General features: G+C 39.6%; 1 protein-coding gene across 8 annotated transcripts in view; it reads left to right on the top strand.

Annotated features, from left to right (window-relative positions):
- Positions 1-27,917, top strand: part of TBC1D1 (TBC1 domain family member 1) — a 199,434-nt gene that overhangs the window by 98,432 nt on the left and 73,085 nt on the right. For 7 of the 8 annotated variants that reach the window (XR_003899761.1, XM_026647989.2, XM_026647988.2 and 4 more), the window contains 7 exons: positions 3,571-4,104; positions 7,824-7,913; positions 13,760-13,864; positions 14,412-14,544; positions 16,415-16,506; positions 20,987-21,097; positions 25,167-25,295. Coding sequence is in view for 7 of the 8 variants with exons in the window: in XM_026647989.2 (XP_026503774.1) it covers positions 3,571-4,104; positions 7,824-7,913; positions 13,760-13,864; positions 14,412-14,544; positions 16,415-16,506; positions 20,987-21,097; positions 25,167-25,295 (1,194 nt within the window). In the remaining variant the exon portion in view is untranslated. The remainder of the gene's footprint in view (positions 1-3,570; positions 4,105-7,823; positions 7,914-13,759; positions 13,865-14,411; positions 14,545-16,414; positions 16,507-20,986; positions 21,098-25,166; positions 25,296-27,917) is intronic. The other variant, XM_026647996.2, reaches the window with a different exon arrangement.

Genomic DNA, 27,917 nt, shown 5'->3' with positions numbered 1-27,917 from the left:
ACTGGTGATGGAACAAGGGAAGATTTCCTAGAAAACACTCATGCAAACATAGCCTGAAATGTGGCTATGTATAACCAAATTATATGTGTAATTGACACACTACATAAGTTATGTGGCTAGATGAAAGGTCTTTTTCCTTACAATTCACAAATCTGAATTGGAAATTGCCAAACCTCATCCAACTCCCAGTTTCTCTTCAATTCCAGGAATATCACTTTGCACTTAAGTAGCAGCTTTCAGGAGAGTGTCTCAAAGTACTTTACTTTACAAGCACTGAGTCCTAAGGGTCTGGTGTATTGGCTCTGCAATGGGTAGAGAGGGTGTGAGAGGAAGCTATTGTGCTGGAGTAACAGTCCATAGATGGTCACCTAAAACTTGGCACGCGCAACCTTATGTCTACTCTCAGTAGTGTCTCTGGACAGGGCCAGAATTATGGAGGGTGCAGAAATGGCTTAAAGTCCCCCACAGACGTTTTCTTCTTCCAATCTAGAAAGGGAAGAACACACGGTCTGGCCTATTAAATAATAAGCCTCACAACACCCTTGGAGGTAACAAGAACTATCATCTCCGTTTTACATGTTAAAACCAAGGCACAGAGCTGTCTAGGCCCAAGGCTGCTCAGCTAATTAGTCGTGTAGCTGGGAATAGAATTTTGAAGTCCTGACCCATTGTCTTTTTCCTCTATGTATGATTTAACTGATGATTCATGCATCATGCTCAAGGGTGAAGTAATGTTTCCTGACTGATGTTATTTGTCATATTCATTGTTTTAATCCTCTGACTAATGCTTTTGCCATACTTCCTTATCTATAAAAAAAAAAAAAAACAGTGCTGAGTTTCTGAACTCTTGAAGGTAAAACCTTTCAATTGTTTCTGCATAGTCCTGTTGTACTTCAGCTGTTTAAAAAAAAACATGGATATGTTTATTAAAAGCAGAGGTGACCTCCAGAAGGGTTCTCTGGGGTTCAAGCATACCTCACCATCTCAGTACTTGTCTGGGGAGATGGTTCTCCTGGTTTGATGTTTTAGAATGCTATTCCAGACCTCCTGCTGCAGCATCAGCAATCAAATTTTCATGAACACAATCATTCTGAAAGTGGGTTTAATCCTAAATTTCTTCTTTCACTAGATGAGATCCATTTCTGTAGAAAATTATGTATTCATTGGTCTTTTGTCAAAATCATTCTGGATTGTTAAATATCTGGCAGTATTCTCCGCTGGATGAATACACTATTGCACCAGGTTTGTGTTTGTTCTACAGCCTTTGTTGCTGATATGATAATATAATCCCTTACTCCAATCAAAGGCTGCGAAAGAACACAAAGTAGTGTGACATAACCAAGTATATAAATATGAGCCTAGCAGACCATTGGAAGAAGGCTTGCATGTGCTATTCAGACAGCAGAAGCGATTTCCAACTATTATTGATTCAGTTCATGTTAATTAATTAAAATATTGGCCTCTGATAGTAGTTGGGCTTTTTTTTTTATAATTTATAGTTTCTGTGGATCATAACTGAGTATTTCCTAACGTGGATTCCCTGAAAATGGTGGAATGTTTAAATTAATTTAGATAGGGCTCCCACCGTGTGGAATTATAGAAATATATGACAAAAGGAATTATTTTGTTTCTTTCAAACAAAATTACTTTCTGTCAAAAACATTTTGGTTTAATAGTAGAATGTGCTACTATGAAGGTTATAACAAGTGTGCAAGATATGCCATTAATCTACCAATAACATTAATGCTTGGCATTCCTGATTGTTTTGTGGCTACTGGTTATATTCTGTATATACGATCAGATTTGTACACAATATTCCAAATGAAGTCTTACCAGTGCCTTGAACAATGGCATTAATACTTCTATATCTCTACTAGAAATGCCTCGCCTAATACATCCTTGGATCACATTTACCCTTTTCACAGCCCCATCTCATTGGTGGCTCATAGTTATCCTGTAATTGACCCACACACTCAGGTCTCTGTTGCTTCCAACTAAGGAGCCCCAGGTTGCAGCAGAAATGTTTAGTGCATGATCTTGCACTTATTACTGTTGAATTTCATCCCATTCCAGTCTTCAAGTTCATCCAGATCTTCCTGTATAATGTTCCGATCCTCCTCCGTATTGATCATGCCTCCAAACTTGGTATCCTCAGCAAATTTCATTTGCACGCTCCGACTTAGCACACTAGTTCACTTCAATGACTATTTCATTCAATGTTTAGAAACCAGTTGGGAGCTGAAAATGCAGGAAAGTTTGTTTTTTCTCCTTCAATCTATGAATGAAAAATAGCTGTGGGAGGATGAGACCTACTAGTTCTACGATTTTCAATGACATGGTGGACAGAAACAGTCAATGCAATTCATTAACTATTGATGATATTTCCTTTTTTTAATAAATCAGTTTTAAATGCAAAACATTTTAATAAACTTTTCTTCTTATGTATCCAGCACATTTAAAGTAGTTTTATTTAACTAATAAATAGATTTTAAATGCTGGTTTTTGCACATTTTTTATTCATTCGATTTCCAGCCAAACGGAGTTTGACACAAATCAGAAGTATAAAATGAATCATCTAGTACAGTGGAATCCCTGGACTCTTGTGGGGTCCACCATAGGTAATTCAGTAGTCTGTCCCTTGAGCCAGGGCTAGAACACACAAACGGTGTTCTGACACTTTTACTGCATGGAGGACATCATTTTATTCTCCGCACAGCATGGTGAATGATGCATTTCTTAACATAATAAAAATGTAAAAATTGAGGATCTGAATAAACCTAAATTAAGCTATATAATTGCTTAAATAAATATATTTTATTCTCCTAGTTAGCAAAAAGAAGCACCAAATGTAGTCCAAAAGCTATAATTTGTTGCAAATCAACATGTTTTAATGGTTACCAACCAATGAGAATCAACCTTTCTTCAGGAAAATAACTAAAACGTACAAATGCAGACATAATTAAAATTGATTATTTAAATCAAGATTTTCTGCTTGCTGATTTAAATCATGATTAAAATTTGTGATTTAAATTGTTTTGATTTAAATCAGTCCAGAGGCTTCCTTGGAAATCCTCAGCACCTTGACAGATCAGGTCCACTGATTGTGTAATAATGATAATGATCTCTTGTTAGGGAAGTAAATGAAGGGGGGAGGGATAGCTCAGTGGTTTGAGCATTGGCCTTCTAAACCCAGGGTTGTGAGTTCAGTCCTTGAGGGGGCCACTTAGGGATCTGGGGCAAAATCAGTGCTTGGTCCTGCTAGTGATGGCAGGGGGATGGACTCGATGACCTTTCGGGGTCCCTTCCAGTTCTATGAGATAGGTATATCTCCATATATTAACCAGTTTTCGTCCTCCCTGCAAAGTTTTCTATTGAACAATATCTAACTGCTAATGCACATGTTGTTTGAGATAAATTCACGATGTCCCCAGGTGGTCTCTCAGAAAAGGTGGCACCCAAAATTAGTGGCCACTTGGAAATTGGAAATGGAAATTTGACATAAGGAGTCTCCTTTTAGCATTCCAATGTCTTAGGCATTTGTTGATACTGTTTTTTTTCTCTTTCTCGTAGGTGCCTGAGATTATTGGCTCCATTCGACAGGCTGGAAAAATCGCTCGCCAAGAAGAGTTCCAGAATAATCCATCTGAAGTTGAAGACCCTTTTTCCAAAAAGTTTGAGGTGTTGTTCTGTGGACGAGTGACAGTAGCACACAAAAATGCGCCCCCAGCATTAATAGATGAATGTATCGAAAAATTTAACCATGTTAGTTGTACTAAAAAATTGGAATTTAATTCATTGTCCCAACAACGTGAAACTGCCAGTAATTCTGGAGGATTATCATTCAGTGATAAATTGCGATCTGTTTTCCAACCCTTGGTCGGTGAAGAAGAAGAGAAAAGGCCAATTAGGAAATCTTATTCTCAGCCTGGGCTGCGTTCCTTTTCTTTTAAGAGGGACTTGCAAGATGGGAGTTGCAGGAGTAACAGTTTTGCCAGCTCTTTTGATGAAACTGAGACTTCGCTGAACCTAAAACGTCAACTTGGCTATGGACACAACGTTGTGCAGCCAACAGATATTGCAGGAAACCGGACTATGTTGTTCATGGTAAAACAAATTGCAACTTTGCAAGCATTTTATGTCTCTAAACACTGGATAGGAAATGCAAAAGAAATGTCCTACAAAGATGGGAGTTCCTCCTTGAATAACTTCCTGCAGTTATTGGAGCTTAAGTTACACATAAAATTTTATATATTTCTTTGTAGAGTTTTATCATTCAGTGTAAAAATCTGTTTTACGTTGTCAAAGTATATTAAGTGAAACAGTTTAAAACAGCACCACGTAAAACATTGAGCTTCAAAAGGACAGTGTTGAGAAACTATTAGGAAATATTATTGATAATTATCTGATGTAAAGGCTGGGACTAACTTTTATTATTTCTGTGATATATATATATTGTGTGTGTATTATGCTAAATAATTACAGCAGAAACAACTTTATAGGTGAGAGATGCTACCTGTTTAGAGCACAGAATCTTTGGAACTTGGCTGCAGGCAAGCACTCACTTTGTGTCCCATAACAAGCAGTTTAGTTAAGGTGCTCTTGCAGTTTAACTGCACCGACTCCCAGTAGTAATCGGTGTGTATGTGTACCTGTGGGCTGCTATTGTGGGTAGTTCTGAGCATACTGAGGTTGAGGTTGGCACCAGGTTGACCTCTCTGTATCCAAAATTCACCTAGCCAGCTACACCCCTACTGTGGTTTAAGGTCAGGATTTGAAGAGTGTATAGGTTAGTTTTGCTTCACTTTCCTGCTATATTGCAAATACATTCATGTTTACTATATTCTGTACAACACTGGTTAATTAGAGGTAGTATAGTAGACAATATTTTGGCTGGTTATCTTGAGCTCATCTCTTGGGTACATTAAGTACTTGTGTGTGTTTCTTTTGACTGGCTATCCCTGGAGATGGACGTGGCGAGAGGAAGGGATGGTGGTTCTGTGCTTTTTAGTACAAAGTTTTTTAAATACAGTGCAATACTTTTAAAATTTAGGCCTGGGCTACACTACTGAGTTAGGTCGATGCCAGGCAGACCTAACTATGTAAGTATCTACACTAACATTTTGCTCTCGCCGATGTAACAGCCTCGCTATGCTGACTTAATAACGCCATGTTCACAAGAGGCATAAAGTAAGTGTAGACACTGTGCTGCTTATATCAACTGTTACTGGCTGTCAGAAGCCACCCCACAATGCCCCATGCTGACAGTGCAATCAGTATAAATGCTCTTGATGAGGACACACGCTGCTGACACAATGAATAAAGTGTAGACATGCACAAGCAATGTAATTACTGCGGAGACTGTATGCCGATGTAAGTTAATTCGACTTAATTTTGCAGTGTAGACATGCCCTTATTGTGTCAGACTAAATTCATAGGGCTTTCTTATGGCTCTGAGCCAAGGCCTTCCCTTGAGTAGTGGAGGAGATGCACTGTTTGAAGAGGCATTACACCTGCAGAATAGAAGTGTAATCATTATGTCTTGAGGGATGAGCTTAAGGACAGCATTAGCTATGACTGTTCTAGAACTCTAGAGCTGCTCTGCAGCTGTACACTGGCTTCTTCCGGGAGGTACATTGGATGTGTGTGTGGGAAAATGTGCACGCCCCACTAAAGCCAAACCTTATGTACCATCTTTCCGCAGGGCAGGTTCTGTAACCTTGAAAATAAATAGCCCCGTTTAAAATAATTAAGTCTTAGTTTTTAAACAAATACTTTTTGAAACTATTAAACTATGGCAAACATGTGCAGGATGAGGGGAAAGTGCATAGGAGGATATTTAGGTCCAACCCCCCACCTGGTGAACTTTGGGACTTACGTAGCGCTTTAACTAAATTGCCACAATGCTGAAAGGTGTGTGTAATTTAAACCCCTGTTTTACAGATGTGAAAACTGAAAATTTTGACTCGAACCTCTATGTGCTTCAGACTTGAATGTATAGAGATAGCCACCCAAAAAAGTGGCGTGACTTTCAGATGTGGCTTCTTTCTGAGCTTTTAACTTTGGTTACTTTTGCCTGGTGGCATCCTAGTCTCCTAATATTTCACAAAAGGTGCTTCTTTAATACGCAAAGTTGGATTTCTTGTATGACACATCTGGTTGGAACGCCTCTCAGGAGCAGGAAGTGAAATGACTTGGTCAGGGACTGCAGTATCCACCATCCCATAGCTGATCACAGTGCTGGAATTCATTGGTTAGCCAACTAATATTGATCAATCTTGAATTAACATTGTTCAGATGTTGAACTACCCTTTATTTGAGTGCAGTGGTTATTGTTGTGGCTTTCTATGAAATGTATAGTAGAGGCTGAGTATTTGGCACATTAGATGTTATGAAAAACATTTAGACTCGGATGCTTGCCAATTCCCTTAATCTGGCTGGTACAGTCATTTGTTTTAATAAACCATCTTGGGAGATTGCCATCCTGGCCAGTGCCCTAGGTACAGTGACCCACTCCTCTGACAGTTGCAACTGCATGGGGTAGAAGTGGGAGCTAGCTGCCTGCCACAGGAATAGGCAGCCAGCAAAAAACAGAGGAGAGGTCTGCTGAACGGCAAGGAGATTAATGGCCTCCCCCCAAGTAAAAGCTGAAAGGTCAGCCCTGGGGGACAGCAAAGGAAAACAAGCCATGGGGACAAGGAGATGGTGGGAAGTTTTATGGAGGCTCAAGTGAGAGAAAGGGTCAAGAATGAATCCATGGGGAAATGCTTAGAACAAACAAAAGAAGGAGGCCCAACTCTCCTCCCCTACACTCTTGGATGATTCTTTCCAATAAGCTAGGTGTCTGGGACACACGATGGTTTAATGTACATTCTGGGAATTGTAGGTGGCTGTAGTTTTTTGGGTTAGTTTGGTTTTTTGAGTGCATGTATGGGGATTCCACCTTTCTAAGAGGAAAACATCCTAAAATTCACCAGGCTGCAGATACAATCTTCTGGCAACTAGGAAGAAGCCCCCAGAGACTTGGCAACAATTTTGCAATTTAAACATTATATCTTGGCCCATGTCCAGTCTCACGAAAAATCCTGAACAGCTGTTTCACCTTAAAATTAGTGCCTGTCTGGGAAAAAGTTTCCTGTTCAAACCTGGCAGTGCTTCTCGGCAGCTACAGGGCTACTGCTACAAAACTGGTCTACAGCTAAATGTACATCAAAATGTACTCCAGTCACCTCATTTTTATAGCTTGAGATACATTGCCTTTAAATTAAGTACTGTGTACATCTAACAACACTTTAAAAAAAAAAATGTAAGTGGGGGTTTGGTCAGCTTCCAGGCCTGCCTTTTGATTTCACTGCAGTTTCATCACATAACTTTGATTAACTTGACATGTGCTAAGGTTGTGGGAAAACCGATTTTTTGTAGAATCATAGAACTATAGGGTTAGAAGGGACCGCAAGTGTCATCTAGTCTAACCCCCTGCCAAGATACAGGATTTGCTGTAAATATAGTTTTGCTATTGTCTAGTTAAATGCAGGTCCTTTAATTTTTCCTTTGCCTCGTAAACAGAACAAAATTCCAATTCAGTATTTTACAATGCTATAAATTTAATAGTAAGTGCAAGTCCAACCTTGCGTCATTTTTTTCTCTCTCATGCAAAATGTGGTGTGTGTTGTACTATTGTAATTTAAATCTACATTGAGTCAAAGTATGGAGTGGAATGCATTTTGAGATTTCTCATACACAAGGAACATTTCTTAGTTGGAACAAATTTGACATAATGTTTCTTGAAGCTAAATGTAATCCTTTTTTTATTTAACTGTTTTTAGATTGGGCAGTCTGCAGTTTATCTCATCAGTCCTGACACGAAAAAAGTAGCACTTGAGAAAAGTTTCAAGGAAATATCCTTTTGCTCTCAGGTAAACTGATAGTGCATTAATTTTTATGGTGGTTCTGCCATTCATGAATACTCATTGATTCTCCCCTCCCCATTCGTTCCAAGTGGATCCCCACATGTCATGGGTGAGTAGACCCCTTGGCAGTCTGTCATTTTGTAAGGCCTTCATTTCTTGTTTAATGTTTAGCCTTGTAATGTCTGAGGTCAAGACTCTCTTCTCTGTGCAATAAAAAAATAAGTGGACCGAATATCCTGTCAAGTTCTGCTTTCAGATTCCAGAAGACATGATTCACTGTTGTGCAAGTTCAGGGTTCCCTCGGCTGTATGTGTGTTGTGCAGTGCGTTATCAGTCACTGAAATAGACTGTGTAAACAGTACTTCAGAGTTAATTGAACACTCTTCATAAATAACAGTCAAACTCAGGTTACTTTTACTTTGTAGACCACACAGATATATACAGTTATTGCACTCAGCTCATAGTAAGGGGGTACAGAGATACACTACCCCAGTAGGAGCTTGTGAAGGCAGATGCTATGCCTCCAGGATTATAGAGGGAAGATGGAGGTTGTTTACTGTAGTGCAGTGATCCCCAAACTTTTGGGGGTCGCACCGCCTCTTACTCCAGTCCACGCACCTCCGAGGCCAGGAGTGGCTGCGGCTCCGGGGGCGGGGAGGTGTGCGGGCAGGGGAAGGGGGGCGAGGCTGGGGCCACAGCTGGGGGTGGGTCTGGGCCGAGGCTGGGGGTGGAGGCCAGAGCAGAGCCACAGCTGGGCTGTAGTGTAGGCTGGCAGCTGGGCCCATGGCCAGGTGCTGCTCTGCTCCCAGCTCTGCCCCCAGCCTTGGCCCGGGGCCAGGAACAGAGCCAAGGCTGGGGACAGGGCCAGGCACGGGGCTGGGAGCTGGGGATGCAGCTGGAGGCAAGACCAAAGCACAGCTAGGGCGGGGAGGGGCTGGGTGGCGCTCCCTCCCCATCCCCTGTAGAGGCTGGCCTGAGCCCCGCCACGCCCCCTGGATGTTCCTCCATGCCCCCCTGGGGGGGCGCGCCCCACAGTTTGGGGACCTCTGCTGTAGTGCAACTGATTCCACCTCTGTATAGAATCAGCTTTACTGGCCATCGCAGAAGAGCACATTACTGTGGCCCTGCCTCTTTTGAGGAGACGAGTGTGAATTCAGAGAAGACTTTGCACTCAGGAGAGCATGTTTGGTACTATATGTTTGCACTGTGACAGAGTCTAGGAGCCCAGTCATGGAGCAGGACCCCATTGCACTAGGCGCTGTACATACACAGAACAAAAAGACGGTCTCTGCCCCAAATAGCTTACAATCTAAATATCAGACAAGAGAGGACCGGTGGAATAAAAAACCAGACAGGTTCACAAAGAAATAATGAGATAACACTGGTCAGCATGATTGACAGTGCTATCAGCAGTGCTTAATTTGTGTCAGGGCTGAGCCACAGCACCTCTAACTTGGCAGTTCATAGTCCCGGCACGTTGGGGCTTGCCGCGACAGTTATGAAAGTAAAAAAATTGCTTGAGACCCGGCACATCTTTCATTACAAATTAAGCACTGGGTATCAGCACAGCAGCTGCTCGACCGTTGTCAAAACTTTTTGCAGGCATCACAGCAAAGGGGCGTTTTAAGGAGACACTTGAAGGAGGACAGTGAGGTAGTTTTGTGCACGTTTACAGGGAACTCGCATGTGTGAAGGGCAGCAGGGGAGGAGAAATCCAAAGGTGTTTGTTTTAAAATTTAACAAATGAGTGACACAGGCTGGCATCATTGGCAAGGGAGAGGCAAGACCTCTCAACCGTGTATGAGAGATGGAGGGTGGAGTGGGGATAGGCCATGAAGGGCTTTGAAAGTGAAGACAAATAGTTAATTTATTATGATGGAGAAGGAGAGCTAGTGGAGAGATGCAAAAAGAGGGTGAGATGGTTTAAAGTGACAAATGAGGAAAATGACTACCATTGTGCCTGGGCCAGTGTGGGCATGCAAAAGGGGGCTCCTTGCGCCCTCTCCTCTACTTTCCTTGCACACCTGTTATGTGCGCTAATTATAAAAATAAGAGTGTTAATATAACTAACTGACACTGTGTTGATTAAAAAGCCATTAAAGAAAACTTCTCTGATCACAGGAGAACCTGAACCCTGACCTCCCCTCAGGCCACTTTTTCGGCTAGAATCCTGAGTCATTAGATAGACTTCAAGGTCATTAAACTCTGGCTCTCTCAAACCAGCAGAGGAAGTGAATTCCTGACTTAAGGGTCCCCTCAGGCCTGCTTTACTGGCTAGGTGGTTTGTCAGTTAGGGATACTGGACATATACAGCTTCTCTTCATCTCACTAGGAGAGGGGAGGGAGCAGATAACTCCACTCTCACAACCATGTGTGGCCAGCCACAGAGCAGTATCACAGTTTCCTTGGAGCCATAGGCGTAGTTTGACTTCTGTATTTGGGGGAGTACCTCCAGTCAGGCCAATGGGACTGTGCATGGGGTGGAGGCAGCAAATTCCACACCTGCCCGAGGCTTGCAGTTTGGGAAGACAATGCCCGTCGTGCCTTCCCCCCAAACTATGCTAATACTTGGAGCCTGTTGGCACCGACTCCTGACTCTGCTGTTAGTGCTGGGACATGGCTGCCACTATGATACAAGGCAGGAGGGTAAGGTTGCCTGTCTCAGTTGCTCTGCCTGCTGTGTTCTTGTTCTTAGAAGCAATTGGGATATTGAAACAAACACATGCTTTCAAAGTGGAATCCTGATTACATTAATATTCTGCCTTGCTCTCAAGTATTATTAGTCTTGTGAATATGGCAGAGTTTTTAGTGATGCAAGACTCTTATTGATCCAGTCCTGATCCAGCCAAGCACATAAGCCTGTGTTTAACCTTGAGATCCCCTTGAATTCATGGGAATACATGAGTGCTTAACCTAAGCAGATGCTTTGTGCTTTGCTGGTTAGGTGATGAGAGGCCTGGGAGGCCTTATGTTTCACTGCCCTTACCACTCAAAACCAAAGATATAGGGTGATTGCGTTTGTGATTATGAACAAGGTGAAAGTTGTGAATTTGTTAGTGGATTGCTCTGCAGAATAGTTGGCATGTTAATAGTGTTACAGTCCATGTTAGTGGGCTGATGTATGTTTGGGGAGCTTTAAGAAAACAAGCTGGAGTATGTTCTAGCTCAGGGGCGGGCAAACTTTTTGGCCTGAGGGCCGCATCGGGTTTCGTAAATTTGTATGGAGGGCTGGTTAGGGGAAGGGGTCATGCCCCCTGCTGCCCCATCCAACCCCCCCCCCCTCCTTCCTGACTGCCCCCCGGGACCCCTGCCCCCATTCAATGCCCTGTTCCCCCCCCGACCACCATCCACATCCCCGCCCCCTGACCACCACCCCGAACTCACCTGCTCTTTATCCAACCCCCCCTGCTCCGTGCCCCCTTACCGCGCTGCCTGGAGCACCGGTGGCTGGCGGCACTACGGCCACACCGCCGCCGCCACCACACAGGGGTCAGGCCGGGCTCTGCAGCTGCGCTGCCCCAGGAGCTCTCAGCCCTGCCACCCAGAGCATTGCGCCGGCGGCGGAGCGAGCGAGCTGAAGCTGCGGGGGTGGGGGGATAGCAGTGGAGGGGCCGGGGGCTAGCCTCCCTGGCCAGGAGCTCGGGGGCTGGGCAGGACAGTCTCGCGGGCTGTAGTTTGCCCACCCCTGTTCTAGCTACTTGGTGAAGGGACACATGCTGTGCTTGTTGCATTAGTCAGCAATTCTTTTTGAAAAACTAGGGCATTTTTTAAAGTGTTTATAATGAAGTGAAGGACACCACCTACTGAAGAAGGACTGATGGTGCCATGTTAGCATGTTTCTGAAGTTTGTTTCTCTGTAAAGATGGAGATCAAATAGTGTTCCTTCTTTACACCAGAAAATTATTATATATTGAAAATGACTTGTGGTATTGTTCCATCTGAAGCATGAATCGGGATATGTCTGCTAAAATAATTCTGAGAATGTCAGGAGAGACCTGCTCCAACAGTCCATCAAGAAATGGAACTGATTCTCTTTTAAAATAAATAAACAAGATGTGTTCCATAACCATAGGCTTTAAGACCAATCTAGAAATTGAAGAGTACTGTGGCCTCTGAATCCAACAGTCTTCGCTATAAACTGTCTACCCAAACTTGTAGATAATAACATAGGAGTCGCTATATCACTGTTTTTTGTAATTCATCAAGTTCAGAAAACTGGTTCCAGGAGCAGAAAAATACTTGATTCTTCTGAGAGACTTGTCTGTGGAGGGGAGGGGAGGGTTATAAAGGATTCCTTCGTGCCTGCTGTGGGTAATCTACTTATGCTTTAACATATTCCAAAGAATACGGACTAATTCCAAAGCAAATCCTATTTAGCAGATTATTCAGAATCAGTATAGAATTTCCATTTTCTCAGATCTAAGAACTCACTCAGACTCATGAAGAGATTTTACAAGAATAAAATTTCATGAAGTGTGCAACATTCTGAGTAACCAACAGAGAAATTTGATGAGTTTCATCTTGATCTTGCTAATGGTGGTATACAGTGGGAGTAAACCCTCTTGAAGTCAATGGAGTTGCAAATATATATAAGGGAGGTCAAAATCAAGCCGCCTTATATTTTCTGGAACTGACTTTCAGATATTATAACAATGGGCTCTGCAGTATACACCGTAAGAGAGCTAGCCTGGGCATTTACAGGAAATTAGAATTTAAGAACCTGAGGACTCTAGATCATTTAATTATCTTTCTAATTAATATCTTCTGTTGAAATATTAATGCCAAATGTTTGCCTTTGTCATAATACTTTTTCCAAGTAGTATGAGTATGCAACCATCATATTATGAGAAGTTGGATATCTACATGTATATTAAGTTATTTTTCTTTATTCAGTTGGCGCTTGATGGAAGGTTATTAATATTTATAGCAAGGAGATTGTGCTGTTCACATTACTTTAGGATGACTGGCCTTGCTCTGCTACATATACCTACTCTCGTTTTTGGTGCTCCTGGCCAATATGTGTCCAAAAATATTCATGTTTTATGATTTTGGTATCCTCATAATACAGTGACAATCTTGAGTATTCAACATTGATAGGGAATACCAGAGAAATGTCTTGTTTGCTAATATCCAGATTAGTTATAACTGACTGAAACTCAGGTTTTTCTTGTGAATCTGCTCCTGGTTTTTGGTTTAACAAATCAAATGCCTCTTTTCTACTATCCTTAATGGAAGGTTGACTTTAATATGCAAAACCCACTTGTGGCATGACACTTACATGAAATTGACCAATGAATAACGGATAGATAAATAAATACTTGCAGTATTGCGGCCATCACATTGTGGGTACTGCCAGAATAATGTAATATGGGTTTTGTTTCTGATTCTTGGGCCTGATTTTGTAACCTTTCTTCTTTCTGAGATATATGTACTGACAATAGTAGTACAATTGAGTAGTAAGTACTACTGAATTTGAGGAAGAGTCACTGAATTAAGTCCCTAGAGTGGATGCAATGTCTTTGGAGGATTTTTAACATTTACTGCTGTACGTTGGAGATCAAACTTAATCTGGTCTGGTCATGTGGTCATGCACTTGTCTGTCCATGCAAGTTCTTCCCCAACAGATCCATTACAGTTTGTTACATTTGTAAATGAGTATTTATGATTTAAATATATTTAAAAGATCCTTTAGTGGGCTAGATGGTTTTTATATGGATGGAATGAGATATTTGGTTTACCATGATGCTGTAATGCTGTTGGACATCTGTCTAATGTATTGGTGTGATAATTACACGTATGAAATCAACTTGTAAACATGACTGAATCTTTTGTTACTACTTCTTTTGTGCCAGGGTATTAGACATGTGGATCACTTTGGGTTCATCTGTAGAGAGTCTTCAGGAAACGGTGGCTGCTACTTTGTCTGCTACGTGTTTCAGTGCACAGATGAAGCCCTGGTAAGAGATGCTAATTAAAGGCCTGATATCATAAGGTGCTAAGTTTTTGTTGTTGTTTGCTCTCAACTTCCATTGCATTTATAAAAATTTAATTGTTCTTAAGATAGAAAACTGTTAAGAAACTGAATTTTTGTTGAAGACAGAGGTTAGAATATGTATCGTATTCAAAATAAATATAACCTCTACACTGGCATATCTGGAGTGGTCAGAGGCCATGGAGCACTTCATACTTCACCAAGCATTAAGTCAAGTTGTATATCATGGGGTGTTTTTTTTGTTTGTTTGTTTTTAAAAGTAGAACTCCCATTAAAATGAATGGAGAGGTCTGATTACATTCAGTAGGTATATCAGTTTTGAAAGCCAAACCCACAATCAGAAGGTCAGTATCTCAGGGGATTCCCTGATCATTATCCTAACATAATCCCAAAACAATGAAGGTATCCTTTTTAAAGAGACTGACTTTGTTGGGTTGAAAACAACACCAACTTAGTGTAGCAGAAATCACCTTTAATTCGTTAGCCTTGATTTCCTCTCTTGTTCTCGTTAGGTTGATGAAATCATGATGACTTTGAAACAGGCTTTCACTGTAGCTGCTGTGCAACAAACCTCCAAAGCTCAGCTCCAACTTTGCGAAGGATGCCCTATGCAATTCCTGCATAAACTCTGTGAAAAGATTGAAGGTAAGTATTAAGCAATGTTGACAATGAAACCTCTTGAAAATGTATTCTATCTAACTTACTTACCAGAGCAATATTTGTATGTGTGAACATTGATCTAAAGGAATACACAATTTTTAAACCGAGGACTGTATTAACTTTGGACACTTGAAGCCTGGTCAGTTAATTAAGAAATAACTTCAATACAGTATAAGATCAGAGTACTAGTGTCAAGAATGATCAAATAAAAGCTAAATTGATTCATACTGTGTATTTACTTAATTTTTAAAAAGAAATAAAAGTTAAATATAATTGCATTGAAAATTACTTGGTTCTTGAATTTATAAACAATAAAAAAATTGGAAATAATTTTTAAGTGAACTTTTAAGGAATATACTGCCCTAGCTGAGAACTGCATGTCCTGTTAATGAACTGAGTTAGATAGAGGTGGTGTTCTGCTATCAGACATGATCTCAAACGGTGGATCCTTTTAATGTGTTTGACCTGTACTTCTGGTAGGAAACAAAGTAATTGCAGCTTACATCCATTGTACAGAAAGTGGCAAAGACATGAAGTCAGGAACATTTTGCATTTCAGCAAGTTTCACAGCTAAGAATTTAGCCATTTAGGGCAGGGCTGGGGTGAATGAGGGACAGCAGTAGCTGTCAGATCAATGAAAAGCCACAGTATCTTGTTGGACCAAGACATATCTGGTATTAATCTGTAGGAACAGGAGAATTTACAGAACTACACTACCTGTACTTTTTCTTGGCCTTCAGCTAGCTATGATTCTGAGAGCACTAAAAGGACAATTGAGTCTGATTTAAATATTATTGTCCACCTCCAGCTTGATGGGGAAGTATATACACTCCACAATCAGATGCTTAACAAGTACAGAAACCTGTTGGTGCTAAAAAAAATCTAGAAAAGGAATTTAATCAAGGGTAAGAAAAAGAAGAACTAATGAGAGCCACAGGATTGTATGCTTTTAAATATCAGTAAACGAATTCAGCAAAAGAAAAAAGCTGGAGAATACAGTATTTCATGTATCTTGGCAAAACTCTTGAAGAGGCAAATTATAAACCAAGGCATATAAATGAGAAAATAGTTAATAGAAAATATATTTTTAAAAAAAACCAAACTCCCAAAACCTATACTGCATAAAACCTCAATAAGGAGTCTGTTGATAAGCCACAGCAGAATCTAGGTTCATTCTGTGTTACATGATCATGCAATCTTCTAAGTCAGCTAAGAAGCCTAATCCTGCACTTTATTCCAGCAAAACTCCTTGTTGCAAAAGATTGCATTTCCTCATTTCATATGTATTATAAAGTTCATATTTACGGATTGATGTAAGTAATTATATAAAACAGGGGTAGGCAACCTATGGCACGTGTGCTGAAGGCAGCACGCGAGCTGATTTTCAGTGGCACTCACACTGCCCAGGTCCTGGCCACCGGTCTGGGGGGCTCTGCATTTTAATTTAATTTTAAATGAAGCTTCTTAAACATTTTAAAAACCTTATTTACATTACATACAGCAATAGTACAACAATAGTTTAGTTATATATTATAGACTTACAGAAAGAGACCTTCTAAAAACGTTAAAATGTATTACTGGCACGCGAAACCGTAAATTAGAGTGTATAAATGAAGACTCGGCACACCACTTCTGAAAGGTTGCCGACCCCTGATATAAAACAAAGTACACTTTTTTAAAATATGTGTACTACAGTGCCCATCTGCTAAAACTAATGCAGATAACTCATTTAAATAGCAATGCTTATACCTGTTATTTAAACTTCTGTGCATATCATATGATTAGTGTATTGTATCAGTTTAAAGCTTGCTTATTACAATACTTGTCCATTTTATCTTGGTTCATCGCTTATTAGGACTACATCCTTCTAAAACTAAACTAGAACTCCAGAAGCATCTAACAACACTAAATAACCAGGAGCAGGCTGCTCTTTTTGAGCAAGTTCAGGTAATGTGTGTTTTTTGTTTACGTGTTTTTGTTTTTAAATTAAAAGTTATATTGCTACGGTCTTTATTTACAATCCGTGTCCAGCATGAAAGCTTTTATTTTCATGAGAATTGTTCTTCAGCTTCTTACGGTATTCAGTGACAATCTGGAAATCGCCATTTGTTTTAAATTCTGAGTAATTCACTATTGTTTCTAGGGCTGATCAGATCTTTAGACTAAACTGTTTTTCTGATGGAAAACTGGATTTTTGACTAATGAAATTTTTACAAAAAGTGTCTGTAGAGAATTTTAGTTTTCATGAAAAAACCAAGTGCCAGAACATTCAATTTGGAGATGTGAAACATTGTTTTGACACTTATGATCAAAACAAAACGTTTTGATGTTCCTGAATTGATACTTCATTTCAGCTTGGTTTGTTATTCAACCTGAATCTAAATTAGGATTAAATCAACCGATTAAAAAAATTTATTGTGATTAATAATGCAATTAATCACGTTGTTAAACAATAATAGAATATCATTTATTTAAATATTTTTGGATGTTTTCTACATTTTCAAATATATTGATTTCAATTACAACGCAGAATACAAGTGTACAGTTTCAGAGTGGTAGCTGTTTTAGTCTGTATCAGCAAAAACAACGAGGAGTCCTTGTGGCACCTTAGAGACTAACAAATTTATTTGGGCATAAGCTTTCATGGGCTAGAGCCTACTTCGTCAGATGAATGAAGTGAAAAATACAGGAGCAGGTAAAATACATGAAAGGATAGGGGTGCTTTTCCAAGTGTGAGGTCAGTCTAGCGAGATAAATCAATTAACAGCAGGATACCAAGGGAGGAAAAATAACTTTTGAAGTGGTAAAAGAGTGGCCCATTACAGACAGTTGACAAGAAGGTGTAAGTAACAGTAGGGAGAAATTAGTATTGGGGAAATTAAGTGTAGGTTTTGTAATGACCCAACCATTCACAGTCTTTATTCAGGGCTAATCTGATGGTATCCAGTTTGCAAATTAATTCCAGTTCTGCAGCTTCACATTGGAGTCTGTTTTTGAAGTTTTTTTGTTGAAGAATTGCCACTTTTAGGTCTGTTATTGAGTGACCAGAGAGATTGAAGTGTTCTCCTACTGGTTTTTGAATGTTATGATTCCTTATGTCAGATTTGTGTCCATTTATTCTTTTGCGTAGAGACTGTCCGGTTTGGCCAATGTACATGGCAGAGGGGCATTGCTGGCACATGATGGCATATATCACATTGGTAGATGTGCAGGTGAACAAGCTCTGGATGTAGATGTACATGATGTAGTTAGATCCTATGATGGTCTCCCTTGAATAGATATGTGGACAGAGTACAGTGCTCACTTTATATTTATTTTTATTACAAATATTTGCACTATAAAAAACAAAAGAAATAGTATTTTTCAGTTCACCTAATACAAATACTGTAGTGCAATCTCTTTATCATGAAAGTTAAATTTACAAATGTAGAATTATGTAAAAAAATAAAATAAAACTCCATTCAAAAATAAAACAATGTAAAACTTTAGAGCCTACAAGTCCACTCAGTCCTACTTGTTGTTCACCCAGTCACTCAAACAAGTTTGGTTACAGTTTGCAGGAGATAATGCTGCCCACTTCTTGTTTACAATATCACCTGAAAGTGAGCACAGGCATTTGCATGACATTGTAGCCGGCGTCGCAAGATATTTACGTACCAGATGCACTAAAGATTCATATGTCCCTTCATGCTTCAGCCACCATTCCAGAGGACATGCGTCCATGCTGATGACCGATTCTGCTTGATAACAATCCAAAGCAGTGTGGACTGACACATGTTCATTTTCAGCATCTGAGTCAGATACCACCAACAGAAGGTTGATTTTCTTTTTTGGTGGTTCGGGTTTTGTAGTTTCTGCATCAGAGTGTTTCTCTTTTAAGACTTCTGAAAGCATGCTCCACACCTCATCCTTCTCAGATTTTGGAAGGCACTTCACATTCTTAAACGTTGGGTCAAGTGCTGTAGCTATCTTTAGAAATCTGATATTGGAACCTTTTTTGCGTTTTGTGAAATCTGCAGAGAAGGTGTTCTTAAATCAAACAACATGTGCTGGGTCATCATCCGAGACTGCTATAACACAAAATATATGGTAGAATGCGGGTGAAATCATGGAGCAGGAGACATACAATTCTCCTCCAAGGAGTTCAGTCACAAATTTAATTAACACTTTTTTTTTTTTTTAACAAGTATCTACAGCGTGGAAGCATGTCCTCTGGAATGGTGTTTGAAGCATGAAGAGGCATATGAATGTTTAGCATATCTGGCACGTAAATACCTTGCTATTCCGGCTACAAAAGTGCCGGGTGAATGCCTGTTCTCACTTTCAGGTGATATTGTAAATAAGAAGCACACAGCATTATCTCCCATAAATGTAAACAAACTTGTTTCTCTTAGCGATTGGCTGAACGAGAAGTAGGACTGAGTGGACTTGGAGGCTCTAAAGTTTTACATTGTTTTGTTATCGAGTGTAGTTATGTAACAAAACAAAAATCTACGTTTGTAAGTTGCATTTTCACGATAAAGAGATTGCACTACAGTTCTAGTATGAAGTGAATTGAAAAATACTATTTCTTTTGTTTGTCATTTTTACGGTGCAAATATTTGTAATCAAAAGTAATATTAAGTGAGCACTGTACACTTTGTATTCTGTGTTGTAATTGAAATCAATATATTTGAAAAGGTAGAAAAACATCCAAAAATATTTAATAAATTTCAGTTGGTACTTATTGTTTAACACTACGATTAAAACTGCGATTAATTGTGATTAAATTTTGTTAGTTGCGATTAATTTTTTAGAGTTAATCGCGTGAGTTAACTGTGATTAATCGACAGCCTTAATCTAAATATTTCAGTTTGTTGAACCAAATCATACTAGTTTGGTTTTGGAGTAGTTTCACATTAATCTGTATCTTGCTGAGTTGTGGTGTCTCACGGAAGTAACAGTTTGGGACTGTGATGCATCATGGGAAAAGTAGTTTTATTAGGATGAGAATGGGAACATAAGGCACATGGAAGCTCAGGCAGACTCACTTTAATGTGGAACTAATCCAAAACTAAACATTTTGACAAACTGGAATATTTAGATTTGGGTCAGCCGAACCAAAAATGAAACATCTAGTTCAGTTGAGAAACATAGTAACTCCTGGGTATTTTGGGGTAAACTGGCACTAGTGCCTCAGCTGACTGGGCATTTCTGTAACCTAAGCGTGCCTTATTGCATTGAGGTCCCTAAAACATATGTATTGAAGATGATTTTTATTTTATTGTAAGGCTGTAGAAATAAACCACTGGATAAAACATAACAAAAAAAATCTGTCATCTCTTTGCACTTTTTTAATACAAATTTTGGTGGTCTGGGATTTCAATACGTTTTCCTGATTTCCATTTTTGAGATAATTATCTTTCTAAAAATATTTGCCGTAACCAGAGTTGCTCCCAGTCACATATGATATTTGCTCATAATATATCACATACATTATATGTATAATTGTGAGAATTACATGAATTTAAAAAGCTTCATCTTTGTGATACGTACTACAGTAGTTACCATTTTACAAATATTTTCTCCTCTAATAATCTTAAAGGCTAGGTTGGAAATCTGAATAAGCAGAGATAAATATTTTAATCTGGTCTCCCCTCTGATGTTCCTTAATAATAGATTGTACCTGTTTTAGGACCAGTGCATTAATGCATTCTAAACTCTCTTGTGGTTAAAACTGAGTATCTCTATAACCAAAACAACATTTAGCTAAATTGGCAGGTATACTTGCAATTAATTAATGTAATTAACTGTAATGATTTTTTCTAAATGTTTTGAATATTTTTGTGCAAAATATAACAGTTGCACTGGGTATTTATTTCTAATTTAAACTACTTCAAAACTTTAGGATTAAAAGCTAATAGCAGGATTTAAAATATAAGTTTAATTTTTGAAGTACCTGCCATGTTCTGCTGAGATGCTTGTTACAAATATGAAGTTTTATATAATGAAAATTGGATCCATAGTAAAACGGTCAGATAACTGAGAGAAATATTACATATGCACTACAGAGGTAAAACTATAATTTTATTTTGGAATCATATTGATAAATGATATTTATACTAAGAATTGTTCTAGCTATGACAATGTTATGCTTTCTAAAATATGCTTCAAGTGACTTTCAGCAGCTGATATCTGCTGTTGTTAGTCACAGCACTGTGTGGTATTTGTGAAATATCATTAAAATATTTATCTGGCTGTGTTGCTGCATTGCTTGGATCACTGGTGTCCTCTAGTGGAATTATACAGCAGCATCAACTAGATTAAACTATTCAGTGTGCATTAACTACACACTGGCAATCACAAAAGTTAAAATAGAGGGGAATAATTTTAAAGCTACTATATGAATGCAACTCTTATTTTTTCGTGTGTCTGTTTTTTTAAAAAGAAATTAAGACCAAGAAATGATCAGAAAGAGAATGAGTTGATTATCGCTATTCTAAGAAACATGTATGAAGAAAAACAGAAGGATCATGTTCACATTGGGGAAGCAAAGCAGGTATGTGAGCCTTCATTTAAAAAAGTATTTTTCCTTTCCTACTAACTTCTCAATGGTGAATTTCCATCTTTGTATTTAATGTAAAATTAACATTGAACTGAAAGCCCACTTTGCTCTTTCCTGGTGGAATATTTATTATTTAACATGTTTATTACAGTAGGACCTAAGAGCCAACCGAGAGTGGGGTCCCATTGGGCCAGGCACTGTGCAAACACAGTACAAAGACAGGCCTTGACCCAAAGGGCTTACAATCTAAATAAACAAGACAGACACAAGGTTTGGGGAAAGGGGTAGAACACAGAAGCAGAGAACAATGGGTTGGCAGCAAATGTCATTTTAGTCCCATGATTTTTTTGGGGGTGAGTTTACTTAGGAGGGGATATTCTAAATGGAAAGAAAGTGAAGTGGAGGGGGACAGGGCAGAGAAAGCCAGGGGAAGGAGGGGCAGGTGTGTAGTGAAGCTGAAGTGGAATCACTGAGGGAGGGAGAGCTGGAGGGTTGGAGCAACAGCCACTCAGCAGTGGGCAGAGAAAGTCCAGTCAGAATATGCTTGTATCCCATGTGCTAATAGCAAGGGAGGAAAGGATATAAACCCTTATGCTTTGGGGCATAAGAAAACCACTAGTTGCACTGTCCGCTATGGAGTCTCTTGCACCTTCCTCTGAAGCATCTGGTACTGGCTGGTACCAGTCTAGCTGGACCACTGGTCTTTGCAGTTAGTCTGTTCTTATCTTCTCAATACAGTGGATATAGAAAACATTCATATGAAAATACTACATTCTGTCACAGTTACTAATTACAGCTGAAGCATATATGTGTAATTTCAAAAAGACTCAGCTCTCATTTTCTGGCTCCCTGTCAGTCCCAGTCGAGTTCAATGGTGAATCAAGCCCACTGGAATTTATCCTGAGGAAGGACTGCTGGGGTTGCCCGGTAATATGGGGGATATTTCTTTGTTTGTGTGGAAATATCATTGAGGCTGATGCAAACAGAGGTTGTTGTTAAACATTGCTGCAGAACTGACAGAGGAGACAGTGTTCTACACTTGAGAAAGGAAGGACAAAACTACTGTTCAGTCTTTAAGGCTTTGTCTACACTAGCACTTTTGTCAATCGGGTGTGAAAACAACACTCCCCGACTGACAAAAGTTTCACCGACAAAAGCACTGGTGTGGACTGTGCTATGTCGGCGGGAGACGCTTTCCTCCTAACATAGCTACCGCCACTCATTAGGAGTGGTTTAATTATGCTGGCAGAAGACCTCTTTCCTGCCAGCATAGAGCAGCTACACAGGAGATCTTACAGCTGTACCGCTCTAAGGTCCGTAGTGTAGACATAGCCAAAAAATTTGAAGGAGCTGGGAGGTAACCAACCTTACATGCAATATGGCTAGAAAAGAATGTGGGCAGATTGTCCTTCAAATGCAGGTATTGTGACCAGGTATCTCCCCCGTCTCGCCAGATTTAGCTCTTCCCCCTCTGGCAGTGGCAAGGCCTGGGGTAAATCAGCTCTGCTCTGGACAGTGTTTGTCTTCCCTCTGTGTTTACTTGTCAGTATTTTCAATGTAGGCCTCAGGGCAGGCCCAAGGTGGGTCTCCTCCACCAAGCAAAAGGAAAAAAAATTACAAACACATTTCCCTGCCCCTTCGCTGCTGTGGGGTGTGTGTTGTCATGTTGTTGGACCCGGGGTGTCAGTCCTTCCCTTAAACAGACACTTAGGCTTCTCCAGGGTGAGAGGCTGCTTTCCTCTCCATAGGGGAAATAACTAAACCTATCTCCCTACTGCCACTAGCCTTGCAGCAGCTTGCCTCTCCTCCCTCTCTCTCACCAGAGGAGGGGTTTAAAAAGATCTCAGGCATGGATGAGATTTTAAAAAGAGACTAGTGATTTTGAATCTCTCAGTTTTGGGGTGCCCAACTTGAAATATCTTAAAGGCGCCTGATTTTATAGAAAAGGCTGAGCACCACCCCTCTGAAAACCAGTCCCCTTTAAGGTGACTCAATCTGGGCACCCCAAAACTGAGGCACTCAAAACCATAGCCACTTTTGAAAATCTTGGTCAACATTTCTTTCAATATCTACCAATAGCAGGAAATGTACTGTAATGCCTGCTCCAGGCAGTCTCCTCCTGCTGGCTAGGTACACAGTGAACACACTCGAGGGTCAGATTCATTGAAGTCCCTTTGTGCAGCGGCCTCGAACTCTGCTCCCTCTAAGTATTCAGATTTAAAGCATGAAGTAATTAGAGAGGCATCACCCACTTTTTTGTGACTAGCTCTGTGTTTATTTTAATCTCTTATCCTTTTATTGCTTATTGGTTAATTATTAGCATTGCCGAGAAAACAGGAAGAAAGCTTCACATTCTTGTTTTCTGATTTACTGTTTTTGTCAACTCTCCAGTCATTTACGTGTCTGTCCAGATATGTGTGGGCTTAGAAAGAGCAGTGTGGGCTGAGGTAGGACAGAAGGAAATAGTGTTTGGGGTTTTTTGTTAACAGATGTGAAATATTTTCATTTGGGATTAGTGCCAATTATTTTTATCAAACAGTTTCAGGTTCAAAACAGTTGGAAAGTGGGTGTTTAAGGAAGAAGATGATATCTTAATATAAAAACTGTGTGTGATTTTAATGCTCCTGAAGCCAAAAAATAATAATCTGACGCTTGTAAAGATGCCAAAGTTCTAGCAGCAAACTTGATTTGCCTCTCACCCAAACATTCTTCTTAGTAGAAAATGTCATATCTACTTTGATCTTTTATCTTCAGAGCTGTGGAACAGTAAATACCTTTGGACTTCATCTCTCAAAGATGAATAACCCAAACACCCTGAATTTTTTTTGCCTTCTCTCCTGCATTGCTACTCACACTTGCTTTCTGGGTGAGGAATCCTACTCAAGTTCTCTGTTAAATTGGAAGAATTTAAATTTAAACAGCTGCAAGAGATTTCATAGAACATTAATATTTTTGAACCAATAAGTCTTTTCAAAATAAGTGTTTTTCACCAGAAAACTGCAAGGACTTACTATGTAGGGTTGAGGAGAGTTGAGTTAGAGGGAAAAGACTGAATTCTTTGTTTGGGGGATTGGAAATAGGATGTAGTGTCATTTTGTTGGAACTGTCAACAGCCTGGATTGGTAATGACCAAAACTTATTGCTGTCTGAGAGCTGTTCACTTGTCCATGTGATATCAACTGGTCTAATGCATTCACATCTCTGATACTGTTACCACTGTGTATATCTGGCACTAATGTTGGGAGACTCAAGAGAAAAGTTCAAGATTTAATGGACACAGAGAATTACTCTTTGGTCTATATAGTTGATAAGACTAGGTTAGGTTTGAGGCACAACATTTATCCCTCCATTCCCACTTCTGTCGTGCTATACCCATTCTGTGTTCAGTTTCCAGAGCTGTCCGACTTTCACAAGCACTAAAATTGAGCTTAAACTTTTAACTAAAAAAAAAAAAAAAATCAGCTATGAGTTGACTGTCATCCATAATGTGGAAGTGTTCCTAGTGGTGCTATATATATATATGCAAGAGTTAAATATTGCATGTCTTCCTGGACCTCAGTGCACCTTGCGTTCGAAGGAATGGAGTTGGAGGAGTGGTATACGTTCTTGCAGCTAACTCATTCAAAGTCCTAGGAGACGATTGCCGTGAAAAATAAAATAAATAAATTGGTCAAGTCTAATCTGAGGAGTTAAGATAAATAATTCCCCATTGCATCCTGAATCTATTCCTCTTGTACTTACAGATGATATAATTGTGCTCCGCCATTGAGGTAAACATGTGAAGAGACATATTTTTGTTATGAAATACAATATTCCTGGTGCTCACTTACTTCAGTTAACAAATAAATGTCATTTGGAAAAGAGATTCCTAGATCTAGTAGTAGGTTAACTCAATAAGCTTCAGCGCTGTTATGTCAGTAGAAACACAATGCATGAGAGGATTCAGAGCTTAGTATAGGTTTAGAAAAGCTTGGAAATGTGCTACTAAGATGTCAAAAATCTTTCAGTGAGTTTTTGTTCTGTACAACCCTGTATTTTACACCTGCTTTCTTAAATATTATAGGCTTCACAGCCTTGTGGAGAGACTACTGGAAATGAGATGCCAAACAGTGCTTCCAGGTTCAGACTAGATATGTTGAAGAGCAAAGCTAAACGGTCACTAACAGAATCATTAGAAAGTATCTTGTCACGGGTAGGTATTGTCTTTGTATTGACTTTTTTTGAGCGATAGACACAGTCTACATCTACTTTTGTTTCCTTCCAGGAAAAATTGAACAATTATTAAAGAGAGTTCTAGAAATACTTAGGTGAACTTGGGCTTTGTAATGAAAATCAGACCTTTCTAAGACTGAAGAAAAGAACAAATTAGTGGATAAAGAAGCAGTAAATATTTTTATATGGACTTTTCAAAAACGTCACAAGAGGCTATAAAGGAAGCTAAGCAGTTATGGCATTAGCAGTAAAATTCTCTCATGGATTTAGAAACTGGTTAAGAGAAATAGAAAAATCTGTTCAATTTTTAACATAAGGAAATTAATAGTGGGTTGACCAAGGACCTTTAATAGGGCAGATTTTTAAAATAATATTTATTAATGACATGGGGGGGGGGTGAACAATGTGGTGGCAAAAATCTGTAGATACCACAGAATTATTTGTAAGTCAGGCCTAGAGAAGATTAGTATGAACTTCAGAAGGAGCTTACAGAGATAGTTATTTGGACAATATGATGGAGGATGAAATTCAGTGTAAACAAGTGGCAGGTGATAAACATTGGAAGGAACTCTTTGAACCTTTACACACTGATGGTCTCTCAATTATACTTCTACCTCGATATAATGCTGTCTTTGGGAGCCAAAAAAATCTTACTGCGTTATAGGTGAAACTGCGTTATACTGAACTTGCTTTGATCCACCAGACTGCGCAGCCCCGCCCGCCCGGAGCACTGCTTTACCGTGTTATATCCGAATTCGTGTTATATCGGGTCGCATTATATCCAGGTAGAGGTGTACCTGTAAACACACTGGACAAAGATCCACATATCATGGTCAGATGGCTGGCAATATTTGCTCAATACACCAAGGCAGTTAAAAAAACAAATAAGATATCAGGTTGTATTAGGATAAGAACAGAGAAAAATACTGAAAAGATTATAATGCCACCACTTAAACCTGTGGAATCCCTTCTGTCTGGATACTGTTATTTTGGTCTCTAAAAGGATATAATACAAAGTGGAAAATGTCCAGAAAATGGTCTAACAAGAATGATTAGGGGCTTGCAAAGATTTCTATATGAAGTGAGATTGAACATTCAGGGCCGTTTAGTTTGGAGAGGTGATGGATAAAAGTTGACAAGATAAATTTTACAAAACAATGAATGGTAGAGAAGATTTATCATGGAGTGCCATTTATCCTCTCTCATAATACAAGGGCAAGAAGATATTCAGTTAAATTAAGGGCAGGTCTACTCTAGAAGTGTTTTGCCAATTTAGCTCTCCCTGTATACTGCACTGGCAAAGTACTCCTAGCATGGATGCAGTTCATAGTAGCAAAATTGCACTTTTACCAGCGTAGTTTATTACAGCTACCCACCCTGAAGCAAACTAAGCTCTCCCAGCAAAATCACAGTATTGCTAGGATAACTGTGTCTACACTGGAAATTTTTTGCTTACAAATCACACTTCATCACCTCCCCGACCAACATAGCTATCCCAGCAAAAGTTTATCATATAGACTGGCCTATGATAAAAGAAATGTGCCCTTACACAACATATGATAACATCTGAAGAGCTCTGCCATAAAATCCTCTTGTGGACATTGCTATGTCGGTGTAAAAGTGCCTGACTGGCATAAGCTATATTGGTATAAGTACAAATTGTGGACGGATATGTTGCACCAATATGATAATAGAGTGGAAAGTGCACTTATAAAATTTGCAGATGACCCCGAGCAGGGAGAGGTTGCAGGCACTTTGGAGGACAGGTTTAGAATTCAAAGTGACCTTAACAAATTGGTCTGAATTCAGCAAGATGAAATTCAGTAAAAGTGCGAAGTACTACACTGGGGAATGAAAAATTAAATGCACAACTACAAAATGGGGAATAATTGGCTAAGTGATGGTGCTGTTCAAAAGTATCTGGGGGTTATAGTGGATCACAAATGGAATGTGTGTCAACAATGTGATGCAGTTGCAAAAAATACTCATTATTTTGGGGTGTATTAACGGGAAAGTCATATGTAAGCCACAGGAGGCAATTGTCCCACTCTACTTGGCACTGGTGAGGCCTCAGCTGGAGTACTGTGTCCAGTTCTGGGTGCTACATGTTAGGAAATGTGTGGACAAATTGGACAGAGTCCAGAGGAGAGCGACAAAAATGATAAAAGGTTTAGAAAACCTGACCTATGAGGAAAGGTTAAAAAAACTAGGCATGTTTAGTCTTGAGAAAAGATGACCGAGGGGGGGACCTGATAACCATCTTCAAATATGTTAAGAGCCATTATAAAGAGGACGGTGATCAATTGTTCTCCATGTCCACAGAAGGTAGGACAAGAAATAATGGGCTTAATCTGCAGCAAGGAAGATTTAAGTTAGATAATAGGGAAAACTTTCAAACTGTCAGGGTAGTTAAGCTCTGAAATAGGCTTCCAAAGGAGATTGTGGAATCCCTTTTGTTGGAGGTTTTTAAGAACAGATTGGACAAACACCTGTCAGGGATGGTCTAGGTTTACTTGGTTCACAACCAACTCAGGTGTGCACTCCATATTAAAATGTATCTGAATCCCCTGAGCAATGGTATGATCATAAACCACATCCTTGG

The sequence above is a fragment of the Terrapene carolina genome, unplaced genomic scaffold, assembly GCF_002925995.2.
Source record: "Terrapene carolina triunguis isolate 2854851 unplaced genomic scaffold, T_m_triunguis-2.0 Scaffold66, whole genome shotgun sequence".
In the NCBI taxonomy this organism is placed as follows: Eukaryota; Metazoa; Chordata; order Testudines; family Emydidae; genus Terrapene; species Terrapene triunguis.
The sequence above is the reverse complement of the archived record's forward strand: the minus strand, read 5'-3'. Positions and strand labels throughout refer to the sequence as shown.